At 45.7% G+C, this 27748-nt stretch overlaps 1 protein-coding gene across 3 annotated transcripts; it reads right to left on the reverse strand.

Annotated features, from left to right (window-relative positions):
* EFS (embryonal Fyn-associated substrate) lies at nucleotides 1-25005 on the reverse strand. 3 transcript variants are annotated; one of them, XM_087714227.1, is made up of 7 exons: nucleotides 24920-25005; nucleotides 21417-22910; nucleotides 15298-15618; nucleotides 14578-14676; nucleotides 8743-9432; nucleotides 3050-3133; nucleotides 1-1027 (listed from the first exon to the last, which is right to left on the reverse strand). In XM_087714227.1, the coding sequence occupies exons 2-7, from the start codon at nucleotides 21426-21428 to the stop codon at nucleotides 614-616; spliced, it is 1620 nt and encodes a 539-aa protein (XP_087570353.1). In that variant the 5' UTR covers nucleotides 21429-22910; nucleotides 24920-25005; the 3' UTR covers nucleotides 1-613. The 3 variants fall into 3 exon arrangements, with proteins under 3 accessions (XP_087570353.1, XP_087570355.1, XP_087570354.1); XM_087714229.1 differs by having other exon boundaries at nucleotides 21417-22907; nucleotides 24920-24980; XM_087714228.1 differs by lacking the exon at nucleotides 24920-25005 and having other exon boundaries at nucleotides 21417-23001.
* Between the last annotated feature and the right edge of the window lie 2743 nt (nucleotides 25006-27748).

The following is a 27748-nucleotide window of genomic DNA, read 5'->3' on the forward strand; positions in this document are numbered from 1 at the left end:
GCGGGGGTGGGGGCGAGGAGGCTGGCAACGAAACACCCGGTTCGGCAGCCATTTTGTTCTTCCTCGTTTCCTTTTAAGCCTCTGTGGGAGTGTCCGGACATACCGGACACCATTCCCCTCCTTTCGACCATCAGGAGTCTCCAGAAAGCAGCAAAGGTCCTCTGTTCTCTCCTCCCCACCACATCCCAAATCCGTTCATCTCCGTGGATGATTGGGTGTGTGTGTGTATGTCACACTTCCAGATTATAAAGAGTCCGTGCTGAAATCCGGCAGCGGACGAGGCTCCAAGTTCCACAGACGCCGGCGAGGGGGCCAAAATCAGGGACGTTCTTTGGCTAAGGAAGATTGGCAAGGGCGTAAGGAAGGAGGCCAAGAGCAGGTCCTTGAGATGTGACAGGGTGCTCTGTTTTTTGTTTTTGTTTTGGCACGTGCATCGGCCGTGGCGGATCTGGTCTTGACCGATGAACGAGCCTGGCAGAAGCAGGAACATTAATACCGATTCCCGGACTGTCACTGGCTAGGATGGGCCCCGCCAAGCACCCTCCGTAGAAAGAGAGACCTATTGTCCCATTGTCCACCGTAGGGGTGGATGGCAGCTGTGAGGAGTCCTGGATCAAGAGGGCGCCAAAGTGCCCAGCAAGGTGGTGAAAGCCAGAGCTTGGCGCGACAACTCCGCCACGCAACCCTGCATCTCGCGGGCAGCCGGCAACGACGGGTAGCTCAATGCGGCGCTTTTGACCGCGAGGACCGCTTCCTTCAAGGCTTGGCACAGAGCCGTGCTGGCGGCCCCCACCCTTGCCCGCACGGCCGCTGAAGATGCCAGGCGGGAGACGGTATCGCCCACGAACACCAGCTTGTGTGCTGTGACAATGACGAATTTTCCGTGAGGCACGAAGACACGAGGCGGTTGGTGGGCCCCGGCGCTGGCCAAGAGGGCCTCGATGGCCGACAGGAGGGTGCGGTAGTGCGTCTGGCACTGCCCCGTGTAGAACTGCAGCAGCTGGCTGTCCTCCGGGGATGGTGGCACCTGGCGAGGAGAGAGAAAGGTGGTTAGGACACTTAGGACCTTAGGAACTGTTTGCCACTGCAGATGGACATTTCCTGACATACGCCACCCTCTGGAAGCAGAATTTTCCTTGGGGGATCTAAAAGGATTTTATTAAAAGTATTTCAATGCGGCGGGATCCACAGGGTGGGGTCAAAAAAGTCAAGATGGTGGCCATAACAGTTTGATCGGAGCTTGGTAGGTTTTTCGGGGGCATCATAAACAGGATCAATTTTGATGGCAGCATTGCTATTGAGATTTTGACATATGATGACACTATTGTATGAATATGATCATGGTTTATCACTTCTTGTGTGTATGCACACTGAGAGTTTATGCACCGGAGACAAATTCCTTGTGTGTCCAATCACACTTGGCCAATAAAGAATTCTATTCTATTCTATTCCACTCTACTCTATTATTCTATTCTATTCCATTTCTATTCTATATTCTATTCTTATTCCTATTTTCATTCCCCTACTCTATTCTATTCTACTCTATTCCTATTTTCAATTTGATTTGATTCCATTCTATTTCTATTCTATATTCTATTCTTATTCCTATTTTCATTCCTCTATTCTATTTCTATTCTATTCCTATTTTAAATTCCATTCCATTCTTCTATATTCTATTCTATCCTATTTCTATATTCTGTTTTTATTCCTATTTTCATTCCTCTATTCTATTCCATTCCATTCTATTCTACTCTATTCCTATTTTTGATTCCATTCTATTCTACTCTATTCCCATTTTCTATTCTATTCCTATTCTTATTCTATTTCTATTCTACATTCTATTCTTATTCCTATTTTCATTCCTCTATTCTATTTCTATTCTATTCCTATTTTAAATTCCATTCCATTCTATTCTTCTATATTCTTCTATTCCATTCCATTCTATTCCTATTTTTGATTCCATTCTATTCTACTCTATTCCTATTTTCTATTCTATTCTATTCCTATTTCTATTCTATATTCTATTCTTATTCCTATTTTCATTCCTCTATTCTATTTCTATTCTATTCCTATTTTAAATTCCATTCCATTCTTTTATATTCTATTCTACCCTATTTCTATTTCTATTCTATATTCTGTTTTTATTCCTATTTTCATTCCTCTATTCCATTCCATTCTACTCTATTCCTATTTTTGATTCCATTCTATTCTACTCTATTCCTATTTTCTATTCTATTCCTAGTCTTATTCTATTTCTATTCTATATTCTATTCTTATTCTTATTTTCATTCCTCTATTTTATTTCTATTCTATTCCTATTTTAAATTCCATTCCATTCTATTCTTCTATATTCTTCTATTCCATTCCATTCCATTCTATTCCTATTTTTGATTCCATTCTATTCTACTCTATTCCTATTTTCTATTCTATTCCTATTCTATATTCTATTCTTATTCCTATTTTCATTCCTCTATTCTATTTCTATTCTATTCCTATTTTAAATTCCATTCCATTCTTCTATATTCTATTCTATTCCTATTCTATATTCTGTTCTTATTCCTATTTTAATTATTCTATTCCATTCCATTCTATTCCTATTTTTGATTCCATTCTATTCTACTCTATTCCTATTTCTATTCTATTTCTATTCTATATTCTATTCTTATTCCTATTTTCATTCCTCTATTCTATTCCATTCCATTCTACTCTGTTCCTATTTTCAGTTCCATTCCATTCTCTTCCTATATTCCATTCCACGTTTTCCATTCCATTCTTATTTTTTTCACCAAACCCCTCTGGACCCCTTTTTGCTGTTTACACAATGTGTTGTTGTGGTACAGGTACACAATGATTCCAATCAGCGGGTGCAAATTCCACCTGGGGGAACATTTCGACAGGACGTTTGCAAGAAGGGAAGGGCAGGAGCCAAAGGTCGCCTTCTGATTTTGCAAACACGGCTTTCCAAGAATGTTGAGAGACCCCACGAGGTCATAAATTTGGGTGGGAGACAGCGAGAGCGAGGGGTTATAAAGTTCAAAAAAAGAGATACCATTTCTTCTGTCGGCGTTGCCTCTCCCGAGACCGTGGGGCTGGCTTCGGGCGTGGAGGCTTTCTGCTGGATTTTATCAGTCCCCTGAGGAGAGGAAAGAAGGAAGCAAAAAAAAAAGAGAAAGAAGGAAGGAAGGAAGGAAGGGAAGAGAAGATGGAGGAGAGGGGAGGGGAGGAGAAGCAAAGAACGGTAACAGGAATAGAGGGAGGAAAGGAAGATAGAAAAGAAGGAAGGCAAGAAAGAGATGAAGAGAAGATGGAAGGGAGGGAGAGAGAGAAGGGAGGAGGTGAGTGGAGAGGAGAGAAGGAAGCAAAAGAAAGAGAAGGAAGGAAGGAAGGAAGGGAAGAGAAGATGGAGGAGAGGGGAGGGGAGGAGAAGCAAAGAACGGTAACAGGAATAGAGGGAGGAAAGGAAGATAGAAAAGAAGGAAGGCAAGAAAGAGATGAACAGAAGATGGAAGGGAGGGAGAGAGAGAAGGGAGGAGGTGAGTGGAGAGAGAAGGAAGCAAAAGAAAGAGAAGGAAGGAAGGAAGGGAAGAGAAGATGGAGGAGAGGGGAGGGGAGGAGAAGCAAAGAACGGTAACAGGAATGGAGGGAGGAAAGGAAGATAGAAAAGAAAGGAGATAGGAAAGAGATGAAAAGTAGATGGAAGGGAGGGAGAGAGAGAAGGGAGGAGATGAGTGGAGAGGAGAGAAGGAAGCAAAAGAAAGAGAAGGAAGGAAGGAAGGGAAGAGAAGATGGAGGAGAGGGGAGGGGAGGAGAAGCAAAGAACGGTAACAGGAATAGAGGGAGGAAAGGAAGATAGAAAAGAAGGAAGGCAAGAAAGAGATGAACAGAAGATGGAAGGGAGGGAGAGAGAGAAGGGAGGAGGTGAGTGGAGAGGAGAGGAGGAAATGAGAAGCAAAGAAGGGTAACAATGAGGGAGGGAGGGAAGGAAGGAAGGAAATTTAAACAAGGGGGGAAAAAGGAGGAAGATAGAAAAGATGGGAGGGAGGGAAAGAAAAAAGGAATAGAGAGGGAAGGGGAAGGAAGGAAATTTAAAAATGGAGGGAGATAGAAAAGATGGAAAGAAGGAAGGAAAATGGAAGGAAGGAGGCGAACAGAAGATGGAGGGAAGGGGAGGAGAAGCAAAGAACGGGAACAAGAAGGGAGGGAGGAAAGGAAGATGGAAAGATAGAAAGGAAGATAGAAAAGAAAGAAGGGGGGAGAGGAAGGAGATGAACAGAAGATGGAGGGGAGGGAGGTAGAGAAGAGGCAAGGAGATGAGAAGGAAAGAAGTGAGGTTAGGAGGGAGGGAAGAAAGGAAGGAAGGAAGGAAGGAAATTTAAACATAAAGGGGAAGAAAAGGAAAAGAAGATAGAAAAGGTGGAAGGAAGGAAGGAAGGAAGGAAGGAATAGGGAGGGGGAAGAAACACATTTTAAAAATAAAGGGGAACAAGGAAGACAGGAAAATGGAAGGAAGGAAGGAAATTTAAAAATAAAGGAAAGGAAGATAGAAAAGATGTAAGGAAGGAAGGAGAACAAAAAGGATTAGGAAGGAGAAGAAAAGGAATGGTAGAGAAAAGACAGAAGGAAGGAAGGAAGGAAGGAATAGAGGGAGGGGAAGAAACACATTTTAAAAATAAAGGGGAAGAAAAGGAAAGGAAGATGGAAAAGATGGATGGAAGGAGAAGAAAAAGAAATAGGAAGGGGGGAAGAAAGGAATTTTAAAAAGGAAGGAGAAAAAAGGAATGGAAGAGAAAAGAACAGAAGGAAGGAAGGAAAAGAAAAAAGGAATAGAGATCGAAGGGGAAGGAAGGAATTTTAAAAATAAAGGCGAAGTAAAGGAATGGAAGATAGAAAAGGTAGAAGGAAAGAAGGAAGGAAATTAAAAAATAAAGGGGAAGAAAAAGAAAAGATAGAAAAGGTAGAAAAGATGGAAGGAAGGAAGAAGAAAAGAATAGAGAGGGGGAAGAAAAGGAAGATAGAAAAGGAGGAAAGAAGGAAGCAGGGAATTTTTAAAAAGGGGAAAAGACAAGAAAGATAAAAAAGAAAGAAGGAAGGAAGGAAAGTGGAAGATGGGAAGAGAAAAGAAAAAAAGGAAGAGGAAAGATAAAAAGAAAAAAAGAAAGAAGAAGAAGAAGAGTGCATTTATTCGCTGAATTTATTTATACAAGATAAAAGAGACAGAAAACTAAATGCCAGAACACAATTAAGAAGCTTTTTTGGAAAAAAACAAAACCGAATAGAGGATAAGAATTGAAGCCGGAATTGTTTCTCCTGGGTATTTTTGATGGGAAAATGGGGAATAAATTACAATACACTAACATTACACATATTAACCTCAAGCAGAATCGTGTCAGCACAGAATTGGAAACAGACAGATATCTCCCCCCCTCCCCAAACCCGATTATAAGAAGGAAAATCTATGAAGGTGCAGAAATGGATAGACTGTCTATGGGAATGAAGGAGAGGGAAGAAACCGAGTAACCAATTTCGTTGTATTTATTTTTGTACAATGACAATAACAATAAAGATTATACTACACTATCCAATTTGGAATAGATGGTATTCTATTCCGAGAGCCGAGGTGGCGCAGTGGTTAGGGTTGCAGTACTGCAGGCCACTTCAGCTGACTGTGATCTGCAGTTCAGCGGTTCAAATCTCACCGGCTCAAGGTTGACTCAGCCTTCCATCCTTCCGAGGTGGGTGAAATGAGGACCCAGACTGTGGTGGCTAAAAATTTGCTAAAAATCTGTAAACTGCTTAGAGAGGGCTGAAAGCCCTATGAAGCGGTATATAAGTCTAATTAATAAATAAATAAATGAATAAATAAATAATTCCTGGCTCAAGAGTAAACGTAAAACTTAAGGTATAAGCTGTAAAAGTTATCAATATATAGAACGTAAAATTCGTAAGAAATATATGATATCGATGTGTGAATAGAATAGAATAGAATAGCAGAGTTGGAAGGGACCTTGGAGGTCTTCTAGTCCAACCCCCCGCCTAGGCAGGAAACCCTACACCACTTCAGTAGATGTCCTTATGATTTAAATAAGGATATAACATAGGAGAGGGATCTAGAGATAGAATTGTTGTAAATAGGATTGTTACGAAAGACATGGATACCGATATGGAAAAGTTGTTATAGGTGTAAGTTTGTGTTTTAAATGTTGGAAAATTCAATATATACTGTTTTGTTTTGTTAAAGATTCCCTCCCCATCCCCAAACCCCCTCCCAGCCCTCCCTCCTCCGATGCCTTTTGGCATTGCAATCCCCAAACTCGGCTGGCCGGGGTGTGTGTTAGTTCAGCAAAATTGTGTGTGTACACAAGAGGACTGTTTTTACTGGCTTGGGATTGTGAGGTTTTGAAACCCGGCCGTTAAAAAGTCCTTTGAATCCTAATTTGAAATTTTCGGTATGCGGTTCCTTCGCCCCGCCAAATATTTCGGCTAGCTGGGACAAGCAAAAACGGATCCTTTTGTCTTTTTAACGACACAGTTTTCACCATTTCTCTCTCCTCCAGTAGAAATGCGGGCTGGGATTCAGAACGGGCTGAATTTCACCAAAAAATGTAATATTTGAACCAAGAGAGAGAGCTCGGCGCAATACGGGGACATCCTCGACTTTACGACCATAATTTGAGCCCAACGTTTCTGCGGCTCAGCGAGACAAGAGGTGAAGTGAGTTTTGCCGCCATTTTACGACCCGTCGCTAAGTGAATTCACTGCAGGCGTTAAGTTAGTCACCCGGTCGTTAAGTGAGTCGGGCTTCTCCGTTGACTTTGCTCGTCAAACAGTCGCAAAAGGGGATGACGTAACCCCGGGACAGTGCGACCGTCGTAAATACAAGTCAGCTGCCGAGCCTCTGAATTTTGATCACGTGACGGTGGGGATATGGCAACGGTCGTTAAGTGTGAAAAAATGGTTTTGAGTCACTTTTCGCAGCCGTCGTACGTCCGAATGGTCACTAAATGAACTGCTGTTAAGTCGAGGACTGCCTGTATTGTGTGCACCGGACTACGGATGGTCCTCGACTTACGACAGTTCATTTAGTGACCATTTAGTTCAAAGTTACAAAGGCAGCGAGAAAGGTGACTTGTGACCATTTTCCAAACTATGATCCGTTGATCACAATTTGGATGCTTGGCAACCAATTCATACTTACGACGGTCGCCATGTCCCGGGGACAGGTGATTCCCCTTCGGCGACAAGCAAAATCAACGGGGGAAGACAGGTTCACTTAACAACTGCAGGACTAACTTAATCCACTGCAATGATTCACTTAACAACAGTGGCAAAAAAAATGTTGGTAAAATGGCGGCAAAATTACCCTCACACACGTTTCACTTAACAACAGAAGTTTTGGGCTCCCTTCTGGTCGTACCACGAGGGCTACCTGGTACACCGGAAGTTAAAACACACGAAAGCATGAACGATTTTAAAACTCGAAAGAAAAGGCAGGCATTGTTTTTAAGGAATCCGCTTTTAAACTTTACAATGACTCTATCGGATCGGTGTCGGGTTCGAGACAAAGCAGTTCTCCCCGATCCCGTTGTGCTCGAGTGAATTTTGCACGCCAGCGTCTAATACGAATGTCATTGTGGGTTAATGTTCACCTTTCTTTGACGGGTGAAAGAATGGAAATCGTTTGAGGCCGAGAGCGTGTTTACAAGAAGGAGGGAAATAAAACCTGATTTCACACAACAGTAAAACGTGCTTTCTCATTTATAAAGGTAAAGGCTCCCCTCGCACCTACGTGCTAGTCGTTCCCGACTTTAGGGGGCGGTGCTCATCTCCGTTTCAAAGCCGAAGAGCCAGCGCTGTCCGAAGATGTCTCCGGGGTCGTGTGGCTGGCATGATTCAACGCCGAAGGCACCCGGAACGCTGCTCCCTTCCCAGCAAAGGTGGTTCCTATTTTTCTACTTGCATTTTTTACGTGCTTTCGAACTACTAGGTTGGCAGAAGCTGGTACAAGTCACAGGAACTCACTCCGTTAATCAGCATGAGGGATTCGAACCACCGACCTTTCTGATTGACAAGCTCAGTGTCTTAGCCCCTGAGCTACCGCATCCCCTATATTTATAATCGTGACCCGTCAAAACCGCGTTCCACAAAAGCGCGGTCGACGAAATCGCGTATGTGACGTCATCACAACGCGACGAAAAAGATCGAAAAATTGAAATAAAAATTAAATTACAGCAAGCCGATTCACATAAAGGTAAGGGTTAGGTTAAGGGTTAGGGTTAGGGTTAGGTTAAGGGTTAGGGTTAGGGTTAGGTTAAGGGTTAGGGTTAGGTTTAGAGCGTTAGCGTTACGTTTAGCGTTAGGTTAAGGGTTAGCGTTAGATTTTTCGTTAGGTTAAGGGTTAGGTTTAGGGTTAGGTTAAGGGTTAGGTTTAGGGTTAGGTTTGGGGGGGTTAGGGTAAGGTTTTTGCTTTATTTTTACATTTTTCGATCTTTTTCGTCGCGCTGTGATGACGTCACATACGCGGTTTCGTCGACCGCGATTTTGTCGTCCGCGGTTTTGTGGTGGAACCATTTATAATAATATAATATTATAAATATATATAGTAAAATATATATTTATAATATAATTAACTGTGATAATTATGGTCGTAAGTCGAGGACTACCTGCAAAAGCATGTGACATTTAGATGATGTCCTAATGTCAAGAACAGGATAGCAGTTAGCCTCGTGTTGTGGCCGTCCTTACCTTCAGGTGGACATAGTCGTACTCGTCGGCGAGACGGATCCCTTCGTATTCGTTGTGGACATCATCCCTGGCTTGGTCCAGCTGCTCCCCTGCCCCGAGACCCCCCAGCCTGGGCGGAGGGAGAGGCAGCGGGCGGTCCTGGATGCTACCCTTCCGCACGATGTTGGGCGATGGGGGCGGTAGCTCGCCCGAAAGCCGCTCCTCGCTAGGAAGAGCCGGCAGCGGACGGCGGGACAGACTCTCCGCGGACGGCAGCCGGGGACGAGTGGGGGGTCCCGGGTCCCTTAGATTGAGTCCTTGGAGGGTTCCCTCCAGGGGTGGGGTGCTGGGCGTCAGTAGAGGAACGTCATAAATGGCCCCGTCTTCCTCTTCGTCCTCCTCGTCCTTTCCACCAGCCCGGATGTCTTCGGGGGATTCGTACAAGTTAAGCAAGGCGGAAGCCCGGCGTAAATTGGACGGGATGGCGTAGATCAGTGGCCCTTCGCAGTTTTCTTCCTCCTCCTCCTCCTCCTCTACCCCCTCTTGTGCCAGGGTTTTTTTGAAGGCGAGCGGCACGTCGTAAGCCTCGTCCGCATTCGTCGGGGCGCTGGGCTGGGGGGCTACGCGGGCAACTTTTTTGACCCGCGGGGCCGGCGAATCGTACGTGTCCAAAACCACATCGCGGAGCAAAGATGAGGGTACGTCGTAAACCTATGAACAGAAAAAAAGAGGATAAGGAAGAATTCCCAAATGGAAGTCTGTTTGGGGGTCAGGCATCCAGCTAAGCCAGAATCCAGCTTGGTTGCTTTGGCGTCCAGCTATTAAACCATAGTTTACGGCTCAGTGCGTTTAAACTCTACATCATGGCTGGATCAGGAGTGGAGAGAGCTCAGCATGGATCATAAACACAGTCCCTTTGATTACGAACTGCAGTTTATGGCTTAACTTAAATGTTCTGCTCTGGTGGTTCAGTCCATGCACCACGATTAAAATGAACCATAGTTAAAACAAACCATGGCTTGCATTATGTGTCAAGACAATGTAGTGTTTCTCAGCTTCCGCCCATTGAAGATGGGTGGACTTCAACTCCCAGAATTCCCATGGCTGGTTTTGGGGCCTTTAAGACACTGTTTTTTCAGCAGTGGCCATTTGAAGATGGGTGGACTTCAACTCCCAGAATTCCCATGGATGGTTTTGGGGGCCTTTAAGACACTGTTTTTCAGCTGTGGCCATTTGAAGATGGGTGAACTTCAACTCCCAGAATTCCCATGGATGGTTTTGGGGCCTTTAAGACAGTGTTTTTTCAGCAGTGGCCATGTGAAGATGGGTCGACTTCAACTCCCAGAATTCCCATGGATGGTTTTGGGGCCTTTAAGACAGTGTTTTTTCAGCTGTGGCCATTTGAAGATGGATGGACTTCAACTCCCAGAATCCCCATGGCTGGTTTTGGGGCCTTTAAGACAGTGTTTTTCAGCAGTGGCCATTTGAAGATATGTGGACTTCAACTCCCAGAATTCCCAGAATTCGAGTCCTTAAGCCAGTGTTTTTCAGCCTTGGCCACTTGAAGATGTTTATGGCTAGGGAATTCTGGGAATTGAAGTCCGCACATTATCAAGTAGTGAGGTTGAGAAACACCAAGATAGTGGATAAAGAGCTTAATTGATCCATTCAGCTAAACCACTTTTCTCTATCCTCATGCTTTCAACCAGCATTTCAAGGAGAGATCTGCATATATTTTATTTTATTTTATTTTATTTTAACCTCTTCCAACTCTTTTCCCCTGGAAAAAAATTAGGAATAAAGATTTGAAGCCTCTTTTCCTTAACCTGCTAGATTTCTACCTACGGGGCTTTTTAAAAAAAAAAACATTTCAGGAGAAACCCTCCAGCGTCTATCCTCGCTTTCCGAGCACAATTGAACCAAACTTTCTGTGGTTCATCGAAAACAGATGTCAGGAGGGCTTTGCCCCATTTTACGACCTTTCTCGCTGCAGTTGTTAAGTGAATCACTGCGGGGGTGAAGTCAGCAAGCCGGCGGTTCAGAGAAAGTGGCCTCCCTCGTCGACGTTGTTTTTCAAAAGGTCGCAAAAGCAGGTCACCTAACTCCGGGATCAGTGGTGGGTTTCGCATTTTGTTACCGCCGGTTTCGCGGGTGCACGCATGCACCCTTCCCGCGCACGCGCCTGGCCTCAAAAACGTGCCTAAATAGGACGGCGTAGAGGCGATTTCCAAACCGGCTGAATCTCACCTCTGCTTGGGACACGTCAGAAATACATGCCACTTTCGAAGCGAATTTTGATCACCGTTATAAGTGTGAAAAACGGTCACTGTTTCAGGGCCGTTGTAACGTCAAACGGTCACTAAACGAGCGATTTGTAACTTCAGGGCTTTCTGTATTTACTGCTCAGTGCTGGATCTATTGCCGCCTCTTGGACCGATGACCATTCTGGTTTTACAGATGAACAGGGTCGGAAGGGACCTTGTAGGTCATCTAGTCCAACCCTCCATCCAAGCAGGAGATCCTACACTATTTATGACAGACGGCAGTCCAGTCTCTTCTGGAAAGCCTCCAGGGATGAAGCTCCCACAACTTCCGAAGGCAACTTCTGTTCCTTTGGTTGAGTCTTCTACACTGTCAGAAAATGTCTCCTTATTTCCTGGTTGAATCTCTCCTTGGTCAGTTTCCATCCATTCTTCCTCGTCTGGCCTTCGGGTGCTTTGAGGAATAGCTTGACCTCCTCCTCTCTGGGGCAGCCCCTCAAATATTGGAAGACTGCTCTCCTGTCTCCCCTGGTCCTTCTCTTCACTAGACTAGCCAGGCCCAGTTCCTGCAACCGTTCATCGTATGTTTGAGCCTCCAGTCCCCTCATCATCCTGGTTGCTCTTCTCTGCCCTCTTTCTAGAGTCTCAACATCTTTTTTTATAGTGTGGTGACCAAAACTGGGTGCAATATTCCAGGTGTGGTCTTACTAAGGCTTTATTGTATTAGTAGAATAGAATAGAATAGAATAGCAGAGTTGGAAGGGACCTTGGAGGTCTTCTAGTCCAACCCCCTGCCTAGGCAAGAAATACACCACTTCAGACAAATGGCTCTCCAACATCTTCTTAAAGACTTCCAGTGTTGGCGCATTCACAACTTCTGGAGGCAACTTCTGTTCCACTGATGAATTGTTCTAACTGTCAGGAAGTTTCTCCTCGGTTCTAAGTTGCTTCTCTCCTTGATTAGTTTCCACCCATTGCTTCTTGTCTCAGGTGCCCTGGAGAATAGTTTGACTCCCTCTTCTTTGGGGCAACCCCTGAGATATTGGAACAATGCTATCATGTCTCCCCTAGTCCTTCTTTTCATCAAACTAGTTCCCGCAACCGTTCTTCCTATGTTTTAGCCTCCAGTCCCCTAATCCTCTTTGTTGCTCTTCTCTGCGCTCTTTCTAGAGTCCCCACATCTTTTCTACATCGTGGTGACCAAAACTGGAGGCAGTATTCCAAATGTGGTATTGTAAAGTGGTTTTAACACTTCACGTGATCTTGATTCTATCCCTCTGTTGATGCAGCCTAGAACTGTGTTGGCTTTTTTGGCAGCTGCTGCACACGGCTGGCTCCTATTTAAATGCTTGTCCACTAGGACTCCAAGATCCCTTTCACAGTTACTACTGTTGAGCAAGGTGCCACCTATACTGTACTTGTGCATTTCGTTTTTCTTGCCTAAATGTAGAACCTGACTCTTTTCACCCTTGAATTTCATTTTATTAGATAGGGCCCAATGTTCAAGTTTGTCAAGATCCTTCTGTATCTTAAGCCTGTCTTCTGGATGCCCCTCTGGTGTTGACCGATATCTCCAGCTTCAAAAGGCACCGGGAGACGCCTCCCAAAATCACAGTCTAGCATTTTCTTTTCAAACTTTCCCAGCTGCTAACTTCCGCATTCTCACCTGTCCTTCCCACCAATGTGGGTCTCCATCTAAGGCGAATGTTGGTTGGGCTGGGGAAGGCAGCTGTCCCCTTTTCTAAAGGACTCAGATACAATTACTCTCAGCGGCAGGACAGGCGTAAAATTTAATCCAACAGGCGCAGCCAGTTGTCGGCCCCCTTTCCCCCCTCCCTGGAGGCTTTGCCAGTCGCCACCGGGCGCCCCAGCCGATGGCAACTGGCGCCGAGATCAAATGTGGCCCCCTGAAACCAGCTGAGATTTTGATTCCCGGATCAGATTTAGAATAGAAACCAGTTGGCCAGCAAGTCAGGTGGCAATCACATATAATGTAATAAAAGATGTTTTTTTTAAAAAGATCTTAGAATGAAACAAGATAAATGAACATAAAATAAAAGAGCAAAGTGAAATAGAAAAGAATAGATTGAGAAGAAGAAAACAAAACAGAATAGATTTAGAAGACGAAAATAAAAAGGGACAGATTTAGAAGACTAAAATAAAAAAAGAAGAATGGAACAAAACAGTGGAGGATGGAATAAGGAAATGAAGTAAAGTAAAAGCATAGGAGAATAAAATAAAAGAATAAATGAATTAATTAACATAGCAGAGTAAAATAAAAAAGAATAGATTTAGAAGAAGAAAACCAAACAGAATAGATTTAGAAGAAGAAAATAAAAAGAAGAATGAAACAAAACAGTGGAGGGTGGAATAAGGAAATGAAGTAAAATAAAAGCATAGGAGAATAAAATAAAAGAATAAATAAATAAATTAAAATATCAAAGTAAAATAAAAAAGGATAGATTTAGAAGAATAAAATAAAAAACGAAGAACGAAATAAAACAATGGAGTGTAGAATAATGAAATAAAGAAAAATGAAAGAGTAGAAGGATAAAATAAAAGAATAAATAAATAAATAATAAAATAAAATAGCAGAGTAAAATAAAAAAGGGTAGATTTAGAAGAATAAAATAAAAAAGAATAAAAATGAAATAAAACAATGGAGTGTAGAATAATGAAATAACGTAAAATGAAAGAATAGAAGACCAAAATAAAAGAATAAATAAACAATAAAATAAAATAGCAAAGTAAAATAAAAAAGGGTAGATTTAGAAGAATAAAATAAGAAGGATAGATTTAGAAGAATAAAATAAAAAAGAATAAAAATGAAATAAAACAATGGAGTGTAGAATAATGAAATAACATAAAATGAAAGAATAGAAGAATAAAATAACAGAATAAATAAATAATTAATAAAAGAAAATAGCAAAGTAAAATAAAAAAGGGTAGATTTAGAAGAATAAAATAAAAAAGAAGAAAAATGAAATAAAACAATGGAGGGTGGAATAACGAAATAATGTAAAATAAAAGAATAGAGTAGAATTAACCGAATAATAAAACCAACAAAATAATAAAATAAATGAATAAAGTACAATAAAAGAATGGAGTAGAATAATATGCTAACGTAAAAAAAATTGTAATAAACTAAAATAAAAAAATAGAAATAAAATAAAAAAATATAAAATGAAATTAAAAAGTAAAGTAAAATAAAATATAAAGTAAAATAATGAAATAAAATAAAATAGCCATGCCATCTCAGTTGACAGGACAGAGAGTCCTTGACTTACTATGTGTTTAGTGAGCATTTGAAGAGATGTGTTTCACACTTACAACCGTTGCCGCATCCCCACAACCACGTGATCAAAAACCAGGCACTTGGGAACTGACTCACTCTTATGACCGTTAGTTTCCCTGGGTCATGTGACCCCCCCCTTTAGCGACCTTCCGACAAGCAAAGTCGATGGGGAAGCCATTCACTTAACAACCGCGTGACTCGCTTAACAATTGCAATGATTCACTCTAACAACTGTGGCAAGAAAAGGCCAAAACCGAAACCCACGGCCATCTTCTCCTTTGGCCTGTTCTCTCAAAATACCTCCGCAGAATCTTCTTCTCTCCGCGTCCCCCGAGGGACCCTGTAGATCCCCTCTGGGGGCAACGGGCAGGGCCTTGCGGGTGGTGGGATCTCATAGACCTGGGGTGGAAGAAAAAAAAGACAAGGAGAAACCAGGAATCAGGATCTGGAGAGGAGGAACCGATCCCTGGAGCTTTGAAACCATATCTAAGATAGGTTACGGCCAACATGGCTAGGCTAAAATGGGGATGGAGAGTTCGTGGTTTGGGGGGGGGGGGCGGAGGAAACCAGCTTTCATCGTGGTTGGTTGGGCGACCCATCCCATCCCATCCAAGTGGACCTCAAAAGCAAGTTTGGGGTCAACATCTTAGAGGGTTTTAGAAGATCGAAAAGTTCCTCCTCAACAGCTCTCCTAGTAGGCATGCTTCTCCACCCTGGGACCTTGTAGATATGGTGGAGGACAATTCCCATCATCCACACACAGCTAAAATGGGTGGGAACCTCTCAATGCACTTGGCTACCGTCTTCTCAAACTTCTACCCAAGATGAGAAAGATGGACTTCAATATCTTCAATATCTGGTGGAAGATATTGGAAGTCCATCTTTCTCATCTTGGGTAGAAGTTTGAGAAGACGGTAGACAAGTCCCTGGGGATGTTTCATGTCACCTCTCCAAGGTGACACCATGGAGACCAACCAGCAGGAGAAGACCTCCAGGTCCGTCCCCCCCCGTCCTTCTCACCTCCTGTTCTTCTTTCCTTTGATCTTTCCTTCTCCATCCGTCCATGGATCCATCTGAGATCTTCCCCATCAGAAGAAGCCCTTCCTTCTTCGGGACCTGGTAGACCTCTGCTGGGGTGTGATTTGGGTGAGATCCCGACTCGGGGAGGACCTTCACCCTGTTGGCGGGCACGATCCCTTGCTGGCCGTGCAAGGAACACAAGTGCCAGCCCTCCAGGCCAGTCCCTTCTGGCTGGAGGAGGACCATAAGGTCTCCTTTGCTGAAGGAGAGTTCGTCCGGACACTCGGCCGTGTTGTCGTACAGCGCACGACACAGCTGCGCCTGTGGACGAAAAACAAGGTGGATCCTCAGAGCTCAAGTCACATTTTCCAAAGCTTGGTGTTAAGTCCTGCTCTACAGACGACGATATCCAGAATTCTTAAAGACTACAATTCCCAGAATTCCAAGACACAACTCCCAGAATCCCCCAAACTACAACTCCCAGAATTCCTAGACCACAACTCCCAGAAATCCAAGACACATCCCAGAATTCCAAGACTACAACTCCCAGAATCCCCCAAACTACAACTCCCAGAATTCCTAGAGCACAACTCCCAGAATTCCAAGACTATAACTCCCAAAATTCCAAGACACAACTCCCAGAATTCCAAGACTACAACTCCCAGAATCCCCCAAACTACAACTCCCAGAATTCCTAGACCACAACTTCCAGAATTCCAATACTATAACTCCCAAAATTCCAAGACAACTCCCAGAATTCCAAGACTATAACTCCCAGAATTCCAAGACACAACTCCCAGAATCCCCCAAACTACAACTCCCAGAATTCCTAGACCACAACTCCCAGAATTCCAAGACACAACTCCCAGAATTCCCAGACTATAACCCCCCCGAATTCTTAGACTACAATTCCCAGATTTCCCAGACCACAAATCCCAGAATTCCAAGACTATAACTCCCAAAATTCCAAGACACATCCCAGAATTCCTAGACTACAACTCCCAGAATCCCCCAAACTACAACTCCCAGAATTCCTAGACCACAACTCCCAGAATTCCAAGACAACTCCCAAAATTCCAAGACACAATTCCCAGAATTCCTAGACTACAAATCTCAGAATTCCAAGGCTACAACTCCCAGAATTCACAAACTACAACTCCCAGAATCCCCAAACTACAACTCCCAGAATTCCAAGACTATAACTCCCAGAATTCCAAGACTATAACTCCCAGAATTCGAAGTCACAACTCCCAGAATTCCCAGACTATAACCCCCCCCAGAATTCTTAGACTACAATTCCCAGAATTCCTAGACTACAAATCTCAGAATTCCAAGTCTACAACTCCCAGAATCCCCAAACTATAACTCCCAGAATTCCTAGACAACTCCCAGAATTCCAAAATCATAACTCCCAGAATTCCCGTTCTACAATTCCCAGAATTCTTAGACTTCAACTGCCAGAATTCCTATACCGTAACTCCCAGAATTCTAAGACCACAACTCCCAGAATTCTCAGACTACAACTCCCAGAATCCCCGAACTACAACTCCCAGAATGCCCAGTTACTGGTTAGTTATCCACAACCAAGATGCTAAAATGACTTTTTTTTTTACAAAACGTACAGTTGTTGGGACCAACAACTGTAACTTTTAATGTTTGTCTGTGTGAGCATCTCCCTTTCTATAATACGCAGTCCTTGTTTAGCGACTGTCTTGCTTAGTGACCATTTGTGGTCCCAACAGTAATAAAAAAGGAACTTTGCGACCAGTTCTTGCATTTATGACTACTGCAGGTCTGCCAAGCGAAGAAAAGCGGAACCGAGATTGGGAAACCGGGTTTCACTTAGCGACCGACAATCAAGTTACCCGACTATGGTCGCTAAACGAGGACTGTCTGTACATTAAAAACACTGCAGGCTTCTGCGTTAGATCTCTACATACGGGGTAACATTTAAAAATATGTATGCATGAGAAAGGTTATTATACCACAGGACCAAGTTGCACAGTTACTTCTTACAACTACACCTCCCATCATGCCCAGCTATTCTATTTTTTCCAACCGCCTCCCGGGCATCTATATCCCATCATCCTGTTCCCTAAGGAACCGAGAAGCTGTGGGCTGCAACAGCTTTGGAAACCTCTGGTTGAGAAAACCCCAAACCAAAGGATTGCAAATTTGCTCTCCCCGCATGTAGAAAACTAGTGCTTCAGGGATAATGCTAGCTCTTTACTGGCGGGGAGTTTTTAAACGGCCCTTAATCTGCCCATTTTGCCTTCCCGGATATTCTGAATGGGCTCTACCCACTAGGGATGGACTTCTTTTCAGACGGCCCCGAGAAGCTGCATTTTTAAATCCATGCTTGAATTCCTCCGAAAAATAGACGTTTGGCTGGGAAATCTGCCCAAAAAATTGGGAACAGGAGGATCCAAAAGGCAAGTTCCGGCATTGCTCGGCGTTCCCATTTATAAACAATCGTGGAGTTTTGCAACCAAAACTTTTTTAAACCTAAAACTCAATTGCTAAACATTTCCTGGAGTAAAAAAATGACTTAGGATACGACCGTTGCAACATCCGTCATGTAATCCGAATCCAGACCCTTGCCAACGGACTCGTATTTACGACGGTTGCAGTTTCCCAAGGGGGGGGGGTGTCACACGATCCCTTTTACGACCATCTTACAAGCAACGTCCATAAGGAAGCTGGATTCAGTTAACCATCGTGTCACTTACTTAACAACAGGAGGTATTCATTTAACGACCGTGGTGAGAAAAGCCGTAAAACGAGGCGAAACTCACGTAATAAATGTCTCACTTAGCAACACAAATCTGGGGCTGAATTGTGGTTGTAAGTGGAGGATTATCTATAGTGTTGTACCACGTCGTAGAAACCTAGAAAACTGATGCCAGAAAAAGAGGATCTTAATCCACTTTTTAATTGAATTTTTTAAAATTTTTCCTTTTAGTTAATAAATTTATTATTGGCATCACCCCATGATGATATTATTATTATCATTTTATCCTTTGTCTTTTTCTACATTTTTGTTGGATGAGAGGGATGGATTTATCATCCCACAAACCTTAAAAAACAAGTAAAGGTAGCCCTTGAGTGACAAACAATTCGCTTAGTGACGTTTCGAAGTTACAACGGCACGGGGGGAAAAGTGACATAGGAGCTTGTTTCACACTTACATCCGTTGCAACATCCTCCCGCTCACGTCATCAGAATTCAGACACTTGGCAATTGACTCGTATTTCCGACGGTCGCAGTGTCCCGGGATCACGCGATCCCCTTTTGCGACCGTCCGACAAGCAATGTCCATGGGGAAGCCGGAATCACTTAACCACCGTGTCATTTTCTTAACAACGGCCGCGATTCATTTAACAAGAAAGGTCGTAAAAGGGGGGCAAAACTCACTTCAGCAACGTCTCACTTAGTGGCAGAAATCCTGGGCTCCGTTGTGGTTGTAAGTTGAGGACTAGCTCTAATTCCCCCCCCCCCAGCTTTTGCAGAGTCCTGCAAACTCTTATAATAAGCAGGTTTAAATCGGCAGTGGGATTCATTCCGGTTCACAACTGTGAGCTCACACGCGCACGGACGCTCGCAATGTGCGCACGCCTTAGATGCATGTGCTTTGCTCACATGTGCAATGTGCACGCATGTGCACTGCGTCGGAAACGGGGCTACATGGGACGTTTTGGAGTTGAGGCGGCTACCCGCAATTTGCCGCAACCAGTTCCGTCGAACCGTTCCGAACCGGCTGAATACAAATTCTGGTTAAAATAGAATAGAAATCTCAAGCAATAATCTCGTTTTTGATAGGGTGATGGCGGATACGATTTTGATGGGTTACTTGGCGGACAAGGAAAAAAGTGAAATCACTCATCTGGGTGTCGACAAATAAAATTTAGCCAGAAATGATCTCATTTTTTTGGAGCGGGGAGGGAGTTTAAAACCCAGAAAGCGGAAAGTTGATGAATTTCAGCCAAAATTTTACATTCTCGACGGGAAAATATTTAAATCGTCAACGCAAAATCGAAGTGAGGCCTAACTTTGCGCCTCAGGGACGTATTTTTCAGACCGGCGAGGGGAGCCTTCTTTAAGCGATTCCTAAACCCCTAAGCCACTCGATTTTCCCTTTAGAGGCAGACCTCGACTTACGACCACAACATTTTTTGTTGCGAAGCGCGACGTTTGTGAAGTGAGTTTTTACACCTTTTTTTTGCCACGGCTGTTAAGCGAATCCTCGCCACTGTTCGGTTAGCCACACGGTCGTTAAGTGGATCTTTGCTTGTCAGAAAGCCCCAAAAAAGGGAATCACATGACACCCACCCGATCCCACGACCGCCATAAATACGAGTCGGTTGCCCAGCGTCCGAATTTTGATCACGTGACCACGGGGATGCTGCAATGGTCGTTAAGTGTGACCATGGGGATGGCTCAGGGGTCGTAAGTGTGAAAAAACGGTCGCAAGTCATTTTTTTTCAGTCCCGTTGTAACTCCGGTCACTAAGCAAATTGTTGTAAGTCGAGGACTGCCTGTGTTTAGCCACAACAGCACAAAAAAATACTTTTCCAGAGATGCAGCTTGAAAAAAGGGCTGATTTTTAGGGGAAATGAAAAGTATTTTGATTTGCAAAAGTAATTCAGGAGGAGCCATGAGTTCCTCTCCCCCCCCCTCCTCCTCCCCACCGCCCCAAAACCTTTTTCGGTGCCCCCCTTTCTCAACCCAAATCAACAATACATCAAAGCGTTATCGGATTTGCAGATAATAAGGAGGCCCAAATCACCTTGAAATGCTTCAATCTTTTCCCTGAGGGTCAAAATTGTTCTCAATCCTGTTTTACTACAAATTGTGGTCAGGGTAACCTTTGATTCCTTTCTTTCCTTTCTCTCTCTTTTCTTTCTTTTTCTTCCCTTCTTTCTTTCTTATTTTCTCTTTATTCTTCCTTTCTCTTTTCTTTCTCTTTCCCTTCCTTCCTTGATTCTTTTTCTTTCATTCATTCTTTTTTCTTTCTTTCCCTTCCCTCCTAGATTTTTTCCCTTTTCTTTCTCTTTCCCTTTCTTCTTTTTCTTTCTTTCTTCCCTTCCTTGAGTCTTTTTCTTTCTTTCTTTCCTTCCTTCTCTTTTTCTTCCCTTTCTTTCCCTTCCTTGATTCTTTTTATTTTTCTTTCTTTCTCTTTCCCTTCCTTCCTTGATTCTTGCTTTCCCTTTCTTGATTCTCTTTCTCCTTCATTCCTTCCTTCTTTTCCTTTCTCTTTCCCTTCCTTCCTTGATTCTCTTTCTTTCTTTCCCTTCCTTTCTTGATTCTTTCTATCTTCCCTTCCTTGAATTTTTTTCTTTCATTCCTTCCTTCTCTTTCTTCCCTTTCTCTTTCCCTTCCTTCCTTGATTCTCATCTTTCTTTCTTTCTTTCTTTCCTTCCTTGATTCTTTCTTTCCCTTTCTTGATTTTTTCTTTCTTTCCCTTCCTTCCTTGATTCTTATTTTTCTTTCTTTCTTTCTTTCTTTCTTTCTTTCTTTCTTTCCTTCCTTGATTCTTTCTTTCCCTTTCTTGAGTCTTTCTTTCTTTCCCTTCCTTCCTTGATTCTTATCTTTCTTTCTTTTTCTTTCTTTCTTTCTCTTCTTTGATTCTTTATTTCCCTTCCTTGATTCTTTTTCTTTCTTTCCTTTCTCTTTCCCTTCCTTCCTTGATTCTTTCTTTCTTTCTTTCCTTTCCTTCCTTGATTCTTTTTTATTTTTATTTCTCTTTCCCTTCCTGCATTCCTTGTTTCTTTCTTTTTTCTCTTTCCCTTCCTTCCTTCTTTCTTTCTTTCTTCTTTCTCTTTTCCTTCCTTCCTTGGTTTTCTTTCTTTCTTTCTTTTTCTTGCTCTGTACGCTCTCTTTTTACCTTTCTTGACTCATTCATTCCTCCTTCCTTTCTTTCCCCCCTCTTTTTCTTTCTCTTTTCTCTTGCCCTTTCCTCTTTCCCTCCCTTACCCTATCCTTCCTTCCTTGGTTCTTAATTTCTTCCTCCCTCCCTCCCTTTTCTTCTTTATTTGATTTCTGTCTTTTCTCTTCTTTTTTTTCCCCTTTCTCCCCCCTCCCTCCCTCTCTTTTTCTTTTTTTCTTTCTTTCCTACTTACACTTGCAGACATGTTGGGCCTCCAACATCAAACAAAAGGGATGAGAAGAGCCTCCGGGGGGGAACCCGAATGACACCTTAATATATTAAGTCTCTTGAAAAAATAAAGCCAGTCCTTAGAAGCATTCTTCTATGTACGTTGTGCCCGGAGGGAAAACAACAGAAAAAAAAAAGATTCCTGAGAATTTTAAACTCGGTTTTTCCTCATCTTAAAACAAGCCAACAAACCACAAACACAGAAGCTTTATAACACTCCAAAAGAATCCTTGGCAAGACGAGAATCATTTCAATGCAAAGTGGGAGGGAGGGGGGGGAAAATAATCTCTATTTAGAGAGATTTTTTCAGGGGTTTCCTATATAATTTATATATATATATTTGTGTGCAGTGACTGTGATTTGCTTAGAAGCTCGTCCAGCTGCAATCTGCAATCCCCTATGATTATTCCCCCAGTAGTTTTTCTGAGGTTTTTTCCACATTTCTGGGTCAGCAAAATTAGGCCAGAAAAGCCATCGGAGCGATCTTGATTGCTTCCAGACCGAAAAGGACCGAACGAAGGAAGACAAGAATGCAACAAGCGAGAACACGAAAGCGGAGAGTCTTTTTCCAAGGCTTGTTTAAAAAACTGGAAGAAGCAGAACAGCCGGAACCCGAGAAAATAAATCAAAAGTTCCCTTTTGGCGACGGAGAATGATCCAGAGTTCACGGACTCCCATCTGCCCCGCAAACCTTTCCTTCTTCAATCCAGAATTATTATTATTTTAAAAAACCAAACCAGTTCAGAAGTTCCTTCAAAAATCTTCAGCAATATTTATTGTTTCCTGAGAACGAGCAAAGAAGGACCGGCGGTTTATCGTTCATATTTGGCCTCTTTTTTTTCTCTCTCTCTCTCTCTTCTCTCCGTTCTTCTGCTTTTTAAAAAAAAATTAAAGATCAAGTCCAACTTTTAGCCAATTCCGAAAAGGACATCGATCCAATTCTCCGCAGCTCCCCACCAAAAAATCCCAAATCGCCCACCAATCCGACACGTATCTCAAAACGAGTAACTCCAGGAACTTGGAGGCCTTTCCAAATAAACGTAATATATTTCCAAGGAAGCTAGCTTCTCGCTCCTTTTCGAGGTTCGAATCCAGATGAATTCTAATTTCGAGGGAGTTTTCCTGCTCCCCGCGCAAAAATCGGCAAACGTCCAGATAATCTTGTTTTCATGCTTCCAATTCAACCGCAGGCGGGAATGTCCGAGTCAGCAGGGAGACCGACATTGGGGAGGAGGGTGGGGGGAGAAATCCAGATAATGTGGTTCTTTTGTTTGGCCCCAAATATTTATTTCGCAAGGAGAGGCGGGAAGCCAGGGTTGAGTTTCATGCAAATTCCCCCCCAATTTCTTTCTTAAAAAGTTATGGAGGAAGGGACAGGTTTCTGGGGCCAAAGGTGGTGGCAGCATCTCCTCCCATTTACACCAGTTGTGTCCCCTGCTGGGACCCACTTGGTCACCTGCTGAGATGACAATACAAAGAGGCATTGTTAAGAATTGGATTCCTCCGCCTTAACTTAAAGAAAGTTACTTTCCCAAACTCCTCTCTCAAATCTCTCAGATTTTCTTGCATTCTGGAGGAAGGTTAATTTTTAAAAAGCTTGTTTTTCCTTCCTTTCCTTCCTTCCTTCCTTCCTTCCTTCCTTCCTTCCTTCCTTCCTTCCTTCCTTCCTTCCCTCCCTCTCTCCCTCCCCTTCTATCGTCCCTCCCACCTCTCTTTTCCTTCCTTCTCTCCCCTTCTATCGTCCCTCCCCCTTCCCTCTTTTCCTTCCTCCCGTTACTTCCTCTCTCCCTTCTATCCTTCCTCCCTTTCCCTTTTTCTTCCTTCCTTGTCTATTTCTTTTCCTATTATCCTTTCTTCCTCTCTTTTCCTTCCTTTCTTCCATCGCCCTCCTCCCTCCCTCTTTTTTTCTTTCCTTTCCTGCTTCTTCCTTTCTCCTTCTATCCTTTCTTCCCTCCTCTCCTTTTTTCTTCCTTACTTCCTCCCCTTCCCCGTCTATTTCCTTTGCTACCATCCTTTCTTCCTCTCTATTTTCCTTCCTTCCTCTCATTCCCATCTCCTCCCTTCCTTCTTCCCTTTCTTATTTTCATTCTTTCCCTCATTCTTTCCTTCTTTTTCCTTCATTCCTTCCTCTTGTCTATTTTCCCTCCCTTCTCCCTCTCTTTCTTTCCCTTTCTCTTCCTTCCTTGATCCTTTCTTCCTTTTTCTTTTCTTTCTTTTCTTTTCTCTCTTTTCTCTCCCTCCCTCTCTTTCTCTTTCTTCCTTGATCCTTCCTTCCTTCCTCTTTCTTCTGTTTCTTTTTTCTCCCTTCCTTCCTTCCTAGATTCATTTATCCTTCAGTCCTTCCTCTTTCTCTCCTTTCTTTCTTTCTTTCTCTCTCTTCCTTCCTTGATCCATCCACCCTTCCTTCCGTCCTTTCTCTTTCTCTCTCATTCTTCCTTTCCCTTCCTTCCTCAGTTCCTTCCTTCCTCTTTCTTTTCTTTTTCTTTCTTTTCTCTTTTCTTTTTCTTCCTCTCTCCCTTCCTTCCTAGTTTCCTTGATCCTTCCTTCCTCTTTCTCTCTACTTTCTCTTTCTTTGCTTTCCTTCTTTCTCTCGCTCTTCCTCTTCCTTCCTTGATCCAGTCATCCATCCTTCCTTCTTCTTTCTCTCTACTTTCTCTTTCTTTTCTTTCCCTCTCTTTCTCTCGCTCTTCCTTCCTTGATCCATTCATCCATCCTTTCTTCTTTTCTCTCTACTTTCTCTTTCCTTTTCTTTCCCTCTCTTTCTCTCCCTCTTCCTCTTCCTTCCTTGATCCATCCATCCATCCATCCATCCTTCCTTCTTCTTTCTCTTTCTTTCTCTTTCCCTTCCTTCCTTGATTCCTTGATCCATCCTTCCTTCCTTCCTCTTCCTCTCTTCTTTCTCTTTTCTTTCTTTCTCTCTCTTTCTCTCCCTCCCTTCCTTGATTCCTTCCTTCCCCATTTCTCTCTTCTTCTTTCTTTTCTTTCTCTCTCTCCCCCTACCTTCACAGCCCTTTCTCAAAAGTTGTTGTTTTCACACACACCCCTCTTCCCCTTCTCCTGGGGGAGGGGGGGGCGTCCTTCCCAGCCCAAGCAGCCCCCCCACCCAACCCCAGGGCCCCCTCCCCACCCACCCCCCACCCCCTCCAGCCCAGCTGCCTGGCCATCAACAGCCGCATCATCCCGACTCAGCAATTCCTCCCCGCCAGCCGGGCTCCCACTCGGCAACCGTGGCCAACGTGGCTGGCTGGCCGGCTCCCGGGAGGGGGAGAGCGGGGTAGAAATAAAGGGGGGGACGGGCAGGCAGCCCACCCACCCAAAGAGCCCCGGGAGATGCGGAGGGGGAAGAGGAGATGCTCCCGGGGCAGAAAAGGGGGGATCGGGGCTGGGGAACCCCCCAAACCTCCCCTCCCTCCCTCCTCCGCCCCCTCCCCACAATCCAGGCTAAAAGGGGGAGGGGGAGATGCTTACTTGGCCGGGCCCCGCGACCCCCGCCGGCGCCCTCCTCGCCTTCGCCTTCTCCTCCTCCGCCCGGCTGCCAAGTCGGCAGCTCCGGCTCTTCTGCGCCGGCGCTTCCCCTCCTCCTCCTCTCCTCCCCTCCTTTAGGGTGGGGAGGGGGCTTTGCCCCCTTGGAGGTCTGCCCCCTTTCCTTCTCCCCCCTATAGGCTCCTGTTCCCCTTCCCGCCCACCTTGGGGGTCCCCAAGCCAAGACTCCCCCTCCCGTTTCTCTCCTTGGAAGGTGGGGAGGGGGCTCCCCCCCCTTGGAGGTCTTTCCCCCCTTTCCTTCTTCTCCCCCTCCCACCAGGCTCCTGTTCCCCTTCCCCCGCCCACCTTGAGGGTCCCCATGCCAAGACCCCCTCCCCTTTCTCTCCTTGGGTGGGGGCTTTTTCCCCTTGGAGGTCTCCCCCCTTTCCTTCTCCCCCTCCCACCAGGCTCCTGTTCCCCTGCCCACCTTGGGGGTCCCCAAGCCAAGACCTCCCCTCCCCTTTCTCTCCTTGGAAGGTGGGGAGGGGGCTCCCCCCCCTTGGAGTCTTTCCCCCCTTTCCTTCTTCTCCCCCCTCCCACCAGGCTCCTGTTCCCCTTCCCGCCCACCTTGGGGGTCCCCATGCCAAGACTCCCCCTCCCGTTCTCTCCTTGGAAGGTGGGGGAGGGGGTCCCCCCCCTTGGAGGTCTTTCCCCCCCTTTCCTTCTTCTCCCCCTCCCACCAGGCTCCTGTTCCCCTTCCCGCCCACCTTGGGGTCCCCATGCCAAGACCCCCTCCCCTTTCTCTCCTTGGGTGGGGGCTTTTTCCCCTTGGAGGTCTCCCCCCTTTCCTTCTCCCCCTCCCACCAGGCTCCTGTTCCCCTGCCCACCTTGGGGGGTCCCCAAGCCAAGACCTCCCCTCCCCTTTCTCTCCTTGGAGGGTGGGGAGGGGGCTTTTTCCCCCTTCCTTTTTCTCCCTCCCACCCACAGGCTCCTGTTACCCCCCACCCCCTGCCCACCCTTGGGGGTCCCCAAGCCAAGATTCCCCCTCCCCTTTCTCTCCTTGGAGGGTGGGGAGGGGGCTTTGCCTCCTTGGAGGTTCCCCCCCCTTTCCTTCTTCTCCCCCCCCAGGCTCCTGTTTCCTCTCCCCCTCCTGCCCACCTTGGGGGTCTCCAAGCTAAGCCCCCCTCCACTTTCTGTACTCCTCCTTGGAGGGTGGGGGAGGGGGCTTTTTCCTCTTGAAAGTTTCTCCCCTTTCCTTCTTTCCCCCCCTCAGGAACCTCTTTTCCCCTCCTGCCCACCTTGGGGGTCCCCAAGCTAAGACCCCCTTTCCTCTTTCTCTCCTTGGAGGGTGGGGAGGGGGCTTTCCCCCCTTGGAGGTCATTCCCCCCTTTCCTTCTCCCCCCCCGTGGCTCTATCCTGGTCCTTCCCCCTCCCCTCCTGCCCCACCTTGGGGTCTCCAAGCCAAGACCCCCTTTCCTCTTTCTCTCCTTGGAGGGTGGGGAGGGGGCTTTTTCCCCTTGGAGGTCTTTCCCCCCTTTCCTTTTCTCCCTCCCCCTCCCCCCGTGGCTCTATCCTGGTCCTTCCCCCTCCCCTCCTGCCCACCTTGGGGGTCTCCAAGCCAAGACCCCCCCTTTCCTCTTTCTCTCCTTGGAGGGTGGGGAGGGGGCTTTCCCCCTTGGAAGTCTTTCCCCCTTTCCTTCTTTCCCCCTGCCCCCGTGGCTCTATCCTGGTCCTTCCCCCTCCCCTCCTGCCCACCTTGGGGGTCCCCAAGCCAAGACCTCCCCTCCCCTTTCTCTCCTTGGAGGGTGGGGAGGGGGCTTTTTCCCCTTGGAGGTCTTTCCCCCCTTTCCTTCTTCTCCCCCCCCCGTGGCTCTATCCTGGTCCTTCCCCCTCCCCTCCTGCCCACCTTGGGGGTCCCCAAGCCAAGACCCCCTTTCCTCTTTCTCTCCTTGGAGGGTGGGGGAGGGGCTTTTTCCCCTTGGAAGTCTTTCCCCCCTTCCTTCTTTCTCCCCCCCCCCGTGGCTCTATCCTGGTCCTTCCCCCTCCCCTCCTGCCCACCTTGGGGGTCCCCAAGCCAAGACCCCCTTTCCTCTTTCTCTCCTTGGAGGGTGGGGAGGGGGCTTTCCCCCCTTGGAAGTCTTTCCCCCCTTTCCTTCTTCTCCCCCCCCCCCCGTGGCTCTATCCTGGTCCTTCCCCCTCCCCTCCTGCCCACCTTGGGGGTCTCCAAGCCAAGACCCCCTTTCCTCTTTCTCTCCTTGGAGGGTGGGAGGGGGCTTTTTCCCTTGAGGTCTTTCCCCCCTTCCTTCTTCTCCCTCCCCCCTCCCCCCGTGGCTCTATCCTGGTCCTTCCCCCTCCCCTCCTGCCCACCTGGGGTCTCCAAGCCAAGACCCCCTTTCCTCTTTCTCTCCTTGGAGGGTGGGAGGGGCTTTCCCCCTTGGAAGTCTTTCCCCCTTTCCTTCTTCTCCCCCTGCCCCCGTGGCTCTATCCTGGTCCTTCCCCCTCCCCTCCTGCCCACCTTGGGGGTCCCCAAGCCAAGACCTCCCCTCCCCTTTCTCTCCTTGGAGGGTGGGAGGGGCTTTCCCCCCTTGGAGGTCTTTCCCCCCTTTCCTTCTTCTCCCCCCCCCCCGTGGCTCTATCCTGGTCCTCCCCTCCTGCCCACCTTGGGGGTCTCCAAGCCAAGACCCCCTTTCCAAGGTGGCGCAGTGGTTAAAAGCAGCACTGCAGGCTACTGCTAGATCAGCAGGTCAGCGGTTCAAATCTCACCGGCTCAGGGTTGACTCAGCCTTCCATCCTTCCGAGGTGGGTGAAATGAGGACCCAGATTGTTGGGGGCAAT

The sequence above is a fragment of the Thamnophis sirtalis genome, unplaced genomic scaffold (assembly GCF_051295495.1).
Source record: "Thamnophis sirtalis isolate CommonGarterSnake01/CBP01778 unplaced genomic scaffold, rThaSir2_p1.2 scaffold_4, whole genome shotgun sequence".
NCBI lineage: Eukaryota > Metazoa > Chordata > Lepidosauria > Squamata > Natricidae > Thamnophis > Thamnophis sirtalis.

Bases quoted from the DNA above. Each gene is read 5' to 3' on its own strand.
- EFS (XM_087714227.1), bottom strand. The intron at 14,677-15,297 runs GTGAGAAGGACG...CTTCCACCCCAG, and splicing joins AAAGGAAAGAAGAACAGGAG to GTCTATGAGATCCCACCACC. The intron at 3,134-8,742 runs GTAAGGACGGCC...TCCTCTCCTCAG, and splicing joins ACGACTATGTCCACCTGAAG to GGGACTGATAAAATCCAGCA.